Below are 7,532 nucleotides of genomic sequence, written 5' to 3'. Positions count from 1 at the left end.
CAAAATGGGGGGGGGGGGAAATATAGCAAGAACATTTGTTTTTGGCATTGTTCACCCAAAAGGAACTAAACACAATAAGATTTGTACAGAGCTGGAAATTCAGTAGGTGAACCCTGGAGGGGTCTTCCATTACATCCGTGGAATTACCCACGAGTACACAGCACTCACCTAGGCACAGTGTGACGTACAGCAGGCCCATACGCAGGTCAAGACGGAAAAACAAAATCGTGTTGGCAACTTTACTGAACATGAAGATGTTCCCCAGATGTTGTTCAATTGTAACTGGAATCAAAAGTAGAGGAATACAGCCATTAGAGCAACATATAAGTAACAGAATCTGAAGGATATCGAACCAAAAAGAACAAAAATGTAATCTATTGCAGCTTAGTGGCTGCATTCGTTTTCTTTGGCACCCGGTGATCCAACTCGTAACAAAATTCCTGTTCCAGGGTCACTCACTATACTGTATTTATGGGGGAGCAGTGTTATCACCCTAGAAAAGCTAATAGGCCATAAGGATGTTCATTGTTGGGGCCAATATACACTTTATAGAAGCCATACACTTCCTGTGGCCTGGCACACCAGGAGGTGAAGGGTTGCAGAGGCACTTTAGGTAGTAGCTGGGCATATGTTCTGCCAAGTCTCTGGGGCATTGTGGGTCCTAGACCTTGCAGGCAAACTGCGTCACTTTTAATGTGCCGCTTCTTTTAACACTCTTGTGCCAACCCTGAATCTTCAAATAGAATCACTCCCCATTCAACCAGATTACTCTCTACATCTTGGGCTGAAAGAGCTGCTGCCACCATAGAGATCTGCAAGGCAGCTTGCTGGTCCAGTCCGAATACTTTCATCAAGCACTACACTTTGTGTCCTGTCGGGGTGTACATTTCTACAGGCAATGGTCCCTCCCTAGGTGGGCATCTTGCTGGTCTCATGTGATGGCCCTGGTTAGGAAAGCACCTGGTTACTCCAGGTCTCTCTTTCTATATTTTTATTTGATTCCCTGCCTTCAATATACTGGATGCAGTATGCTGTGCTCAGGGGGAGGAGCTATGACACCTTGCATGCACGTACAGTCTACCGGGCGTCACTGAACCCAGAAAACTGGGGACATCTAGGTGGAGAAAAGGTACTGTGGGGGACACTTCTACATTACAAAGGGGGTAATGCAGCTAGAGCTTTTTGGGGGGGCGGAACAAAACAAAACAAAAAATTGCCAGGAGGTGGCCTTTAAATCCAGAGATAAATGACTTATCACTAGAGCCAGAGCCATGAGCACAGAATATGTACTGGGTGGTGGTGAATTTCACATCCAAGCACCACCATGGCATTACATACATACTACCCCCCAGGCAAAACCTGGATATCAATATGAGACACTTACTGCTCCGTCTGTTCTTCATCATAACGATGGCGCTGAGGAACATCAATATCTCCACTTCTCTCTGGCAGGAAAAAAAAGTCGGAACATGAGAGATATATAAAGAAGAACTCCAAGAAAAAACAAAAAAGGGACGCACACACACTGGTGGACGCTACATCAAGTGGCCACCGTCTTAATATGGACTGGACTGCTGAATATGTTCCACGGTGATCCTGCCCTGCTTGGTCATGCGCACAACCACAGAGGCACCACTGGCCGGGGACAGGTAGGCTCCTTATAAACACCACCAGGAGGGGCTCGCTACACAATCCGAGAATCAAATTATACATAACGGTTTTTTGTATTATACGATGATTTATATGTAGCTGATCATTTCAATTATAACATTATATTTATAAGATAATTATTTTGAATACATAAGATAAGGATACATTTAGAAAAAAATATTAAAAATATGATATTATGTACACGAAGGGCGGTCCAGTCTATCACACAGCGCAATGCACCGTACGCTAGGTGCGCGGCATTGCCAGTCATTCTGAATGGCCTCCCCCATGCAGCTTCTGGCATGCATTATTTTTCTCACTGTGCGGCACCACAATGCAGGCTATTGCGGTACTGTGCATTGTAGCCCACTGCGAGGGGTGCTGTTCGTTATGAATGGCAACGCACCGAGCATGAGGTGCATTGCACTGTCCGATAGCATGCAGTAAAGGACACTATAGCGTGAACCCGCCCCCATTTTTTGCACATCTGCTGTCCTGCTACAATACACAATGGAAATTACAGTGTGCTCTATGGTGTCCGTTCACAGCTATGCAACACTGTGCTGCGCAATTTGTGAAGAGGTGCCGGAACTTCTTTGGATACGTTTTCTAATATCCATAGACTTGATTGGGGGCATATGAAAATATGCATGTCATTTGTGTTTTAGTGCATGACAACATACCTCCCACCCCCTAGCAACCCGAACGTCATTTTACCTTCACTGGCCAAACAAAAGGCTATAAAACATGCAAAAATGTGCAGACGCACAAGTGGGACTGAAGTGATCTCATATCAGAGGAGTATAATATATCTAAGAATCAATCACTTGGCATTTGAATCCATGTAGCTGCACAGAACTGGGGGTGGGGTGTCACCATTGCGCCATTCTCTGATGGCATCATTGAATGTTGTGACCACATTTTTCACATGGTAACTCTACCAGAGTGTGTGTGTGTGTTTGGGGAAGGGGAGGGGATTCTACTTGTCAGCAGACGGGTCTTTATATAGGAGTAGGTAGATGGAGGATGGGCGCACAGAGGATACAACATGTTGGAGTCACTCATATAAGCCTAACTTGTCCCTGAAATAACTTTCTATGCCGACTGCAAAAATGTACAAAGCACCCGAACTGGCTGAAGGAACAAAACCAGAAACTCCACATACTGATAACAGGCAAAGGGAGACAAGGGTGGCCAGAGCCCGGGACTCATCATTGGAATTATTTGGAAGACATATTCGATTTTTGTTTCGTGAATTGGTGATATTCCCGTTACTAAAACTTTCATTGAAATAGATTACAGCCACAATTGCTGTAATCCACTTTGTCTGCACCACATGTGTTCGCAAACCCAAATGTTACCTTGTAGCAGTAGCAGCGACTAGGAACAAGCTCAGGTTTGGACTGCACCAGGTTTGAACCAGTGATCCTCTGAACCTGAGCTCCTCCTGTACCTGAAAGGAGCTCCTCCTGAACCAATCCAAATTTGAATTGCTGAACCCAATCTGAATCCGAGCTCCTTGGAACCCAGAATGAGAGCTTCCTGAACCCAACCTGATCTCTTCTGAACCAATATGTTCCTCCCGAACCTCATCCGAACCTGGGCTCCTCTGAATCTGGAATTAGCTCTTCCTGAACCCAATTATAACCTGTCCTCCTCTGAACCTGATCTAAACCTGAGTTCCTCCTCAACCCAACTTTATCCTGAGCTCCTACACAACCCGATCTAATCCTCAGCTCCACCAAGCCTGAGCTCCTCCAAATCCAATCTAAACCTGAGTTCCTCTGATTCTGGAATGGGTTCCTCTGAACCTGAGCGCCTCTGAACCTCGTCTAAACCCGAACTCCTCAAACCCAATCTGAATATGAAGCTGAGCTCCTCTGAACCTGGAATTAGCTCCTCCTGAATCTGATCTAAACCTGAGCTCCTCTGAACCTTGTCTAAACCTGAGCTCTCCTGAACCCGGAAAGAGCTCCCACTGAACAAGCTCCCCCTGAACCCTCTCTCAACCCGGAGCTCCCCTGAACCCGCTCTCAACCCGGAGCTCCCCCTGAACCCGATCTCAACCCGAGCTCCCCCTGAACCCGCTCTCCTTGGTAGCATTGCCACACAACCGATGACATCACTGAGCGTTCTTCGGGCACTTGATGGGCATGAATGCGCACGATGTGGGCGATTGCATAGGGAAGCCATTAATTTCAATGGGCTGCCCCTGTGCACAGCTGTTTGAGCTGCAGACTTTGCACACTCGGGGCCCCATGAACAATGATGGTACCACTTTGTCACAATTCAATAAAGTTGTACCAAAGTGACACTTCATTCTGTCCTAGTCACTTCCAGCATGTTAGGATGTGTTGCATTGGGTCACAACCAAGCATGAAACTTGCAGCTCCGCCTGGTGCTCACTCTGCAGCTCATGCGAGGTGTTCTGCGATTGGACGAGAGGAAATTGTGACGTTCACTCGCCCCTCGTGTGCTTCAGCCCCATTCTCACAACCCTGACCCTTTTAAAGAGGACACCCCCCCCAATGATTCCCCTCCCCCACCCCTTTGGCACTCTTCTTATGATGTAATCACATACATACAAGCTCAACACATCCAGCGTTGTCTTCCTACTGGACCTGTCCTCTGCTGCCATCTTGTTTGCTGACGTCACAGGCAGCCATCTTTCTCTTCCTGGCTCTTTAGCTGCCCCCCTACACCTATGACACAACCCCCTATCTCGCACATGTGCACAGTGAGATCTGCTCATGCCGTTTTATGAATAGAGGGATGGGGATGAGTGTGGTTGGTTCCCCAACAAAACGCGTCAATGAGAATGACAAGAGGGGGCGGGGCCACACACAAAAAAGGTAAATAATAAAAGGTTGATTTTCATAAATAAAGTGGGGAAAGGGTTACAACCTTCTTATTTTTTTAGGGTGAAGGACTGCTTTAAGTACAGCAATGTTAGGGCTCTTTCCTCTTCTATCCCAAGCTGGTAACATACAGGCAGATTTTGCTGTCAGATTATCACCCTTTAAAGCATTCTACCCTGCGGGGGTGTCATCTGTGTGTCGTGACCTTGTGCGGTCTGATTTAGATGTCTGGAACGATGTCAGGGTGTATGGCAGCCTTTCTAACACGCTGTAAGCGCGGAGCCGGAGCCCGCCCACCGCGGAGCAACACCCACGCGCTTCTCCCACCCCTGCATCGCGTGCTCCCTCAGTCTCACTCACCCAGTCAAAGTCACAGGGGTTGCCGTCCTCTCTCTGGCTGGGCAGCGCGGTGCACACCGGAGGGATCTTCCTGATGAGGAGGAAGGAGGCGGACAGCAGCGCCGACAGAAAGTAGTACGGCTGGCACACCCAGCGCCACAGGCCGGGTGCCGCATAGATCAGAGCCAGCAGCGGAGCGATCACCGCCATGGTCACTACAGCTCTTCACTGACAAGAAGCTATTGCGAGAAAGAGCAGACCAGCTCGGCCAATCATCGAACTGGGACTATGGCCAATCAGGGTGAGTAGAGGGCGGAGCCACATCCCTTGGTGTAAACACTGTCCAATAAAGAGCGTGGATGGCAAATAATTCTTCTCTTTGATGTGTTACGTCACCGCCAACCAGGGTCATATAGGGTAAAACTTGGATCCGCCCCCGTCTCCGAGATATTCCTGGCCATTCAGCATCAAGACGCAGCAAACCCAGTCCAATCAGGTTCAGCGCATAGCCACAGACTGGCTGAAACCGGAGACGCCTTTTGTGATTGGACAACTTTTGTAGGCGTTCCGCCTCACTTTCCCTATATTCAAATCAGTGACAGGTGCTTCGATAAGAGGCGGGCCTTAGCCTAACGTTCCTATTGGTGGATAGTAGGAAACACGTGAGGCCCCCCACTTTCCCGACCCAACGAGCCAATCAGCGACCTCTCCTCTGGAAGAGGGCTTGTTTTAGCTTTGTTTTCCTATTGGTCAGCGAAAGGAAGGAGGAGCTATGTGATTGGCTGGTTCTTCGGGAAGAACATGGAGCCGTTCTCATCACTGTTCGTCCCTTCAGAGCCGCCGCCTTCTCTCCCGTCTGGTCCTCCGGGCGCCCCGCCAGTGGTTCCTGGCGGCTTCGGGCCGGGGAAGCCTCTGTCGGTGTCTGGGCCCACCAACTCGTCAGTACCTGCGCTGCCTCCTCCACCATCTCTGTCCTCCTCAGTCCCTGTGGGTGAAGACGCGTCCAGGAGACCCTCCGGCCCCTTCTATCTGCTCAGAGAGCTCTCAGGTAAATACTGGGGTGACAGAACCTCATCTCATACACATGGGGGGAGGGGAATGATACATTGTGACAGACAGGTGAGTATTGGGGTGACAGGACCTCATCTCGTATACATGGGGGGAGGGGGGATGATACATTGTGATAGACAGGTGAGTACTAGGGTGACAGAGCCTCATCTCATACACATGGGGGAGGGGAATGATACATTGTGATAGGTGAGTATTGGGGTGACGGGACCTCATCTCGTATACATGGGGGGAGGGGGGATGATACATTGTGATAGACAGGTGAGTACTGGGGTGACAGAGCCTCATCTCATACACATGGGGGGAGGGGAATTATACATTGTGATAGACAGGTGAGTATTGGGGTGACAGAGCCTCATCTCATACACATGGGGGGAGGGGAATTATACATTGTGATAGACAGGTGAGTACTGGAGTGACAGAGCCTCATCTCATATACATGGGGGAAGGGGAATGATACATTGTGATAGACAGGTGAGTACTAGGGTGACAGGACCTCATGTTGTATACATGAGGGGAGGGGGGATGATACATTGTGATGGACAGGTGAGTACTGGGGTGACAAGACCTCAATTGATATACATGGGGGAGGGGGATGATACATTGTGATGGACAGGTGAGAACTGGAGTGACAGGTCCTCATCTCTTTTACATGGGGGGTGATACATTGTGATAGACAAGTGATAGGGGGCTACTGAAGGAGGAGCCGGGTCCTATACAGGACAACTTCAGTCTGACTCATACCTGTGTGTTGCAGTAAAGCACACATCACCACGATGCATGGCGCCGTGCAGTGCTATTTATTTACAGCGGTACCCAACAGACAGGACAGCAGCTGCTGATGAATTTGCACGGCAACGCACAATCATTGCTTTGTGGTGCCATTTAAAAGAAATTGCTGATTGCCTCGGTTTGTTTCTTGTCCATTGCACTCAGTGGGCCGTAGATTGAACGCTGTGAATACAACATTTGTGTTGCGCTTGTTCTCTTTGTCTCACTTTCTGCCACTTACTCTCCTCTTTATGTTTCTCGTTCTCCTCTAGGACTCTCCGACCTCACGGGCAGCGTCAATCTCATTCTGCATTATAATCTAGAACATGCGTTCGGGAAATTCTGCGGTAAAAAAGTCAAAGAGAAGCTCAGTAATTTCCTTCCAGACCTCCCAGGTGAGCAGATGGAAAGAAGACGGGGCTGTGATAGAGAAGACGGGGCTGTGATAGAGAACTAGAGTGACAATCCCTTATTTTGTCTGTTGATGCCTATAAATGGGATGGGGGTCCGCCATGCTGTAAGCCTTTTAGATTGTAAGCCCTCAGGGGCAGGCCTCTCCTTACCATCTTGTCTTGAATTGAATTGTAATGTCTTATATTGTAAAGCGCTGCGCAAACTGTTGGCGCTTTATAAATCCTGTATAATTATTAGGGATGTGCCGATACTGAGTATATGATTGCCCAGGAAGCCGGCTCCATGCCAGCAGAAGCAGCGGTATTGGTACTCCGTTTTGGTGAGGACTGTAAGCAAAATATCGGTACTCATACTTGATACAGAAAGACCGGTATCAGTGGATCCCTAATTTATAATAATATTGTGACACAGAGGGGGTCAAGAGCAGAAACT

The 7,532-nt window shown here is 48.5% G+C and overlaps 2 protein-coding genes across 2 annotated transcripts in view; one reads left to right on the top strand and one right to left on the bottom strand.

The window, feature by feature from the left end:
• TMX2 (thioredoxin related transmembrane protein 2) overlaps positions 1-5,114 on the bottom strand; it is a 16,996-nt gene extending 11,882 nt beyond the window's left edge. Inside the window, exons 1-3 of the mRNA XM_018565727.1 lie at positions 4,869-5,114; positions 1,385-1,445; positions 169-282 (exon numbers count right to left, since the gene is read on the bottom strand). Of these exons, the coding sequence (XP_018421229.1) occupies positions 169-282; positions 1,385-1,445; positions 4,869-5,057 (364 nt within the window). The 5' untranslated portion in view covers positions 5,058-5,114. The remainder of the gene's footprint in view (positions 1-168; positions 283-1,384; positions 1,446-4,868) is intronic.
• A 448-nt stretch (positions 5,115-5,562) lies between these two features.
• Positions 5,563-7,532, top strand: part of MED19 (mediator complex subunit 19) — a 6,603-nt gene continuing 4,633 nt past the window's right edge. Inside the window, exons 1-2 of the mRNA XM_018565728.1 lie at positions 5,563-5,895; positions 6,959-7,081. Of these exons, the coding sequence (XP_018421230.1) occupies positions 5,649-5,895; positions 6,959-7,081 (370 nt within the window). The 5' untranslated portion in view covers positions 5,563-5,648. The remainder of the gene's footprint in view (positions 5,896-6,958; positions 7,082-7,532) is intronic.

This window comes from Nanorana parkeri, unplaced genomic scaffold (assembly GCF_000935625.1).
Source record: "Nanorana parkeri isolate BGI_ZX_2015 unplaced genomic scaffold, ASM93562v1 scaffold880, whole genome shotgun sequence".
Classification (NCBI taxonomy): domain Eukaryota; kingdom Metazoa; phylum Chordata; class Amphibia; order Anura; family Dicroglossidae; genus Nanorana; species Nanorana parkeri.
This window is presented reverse-complemented; position numbering and strand designations above follow the sequence as displayed.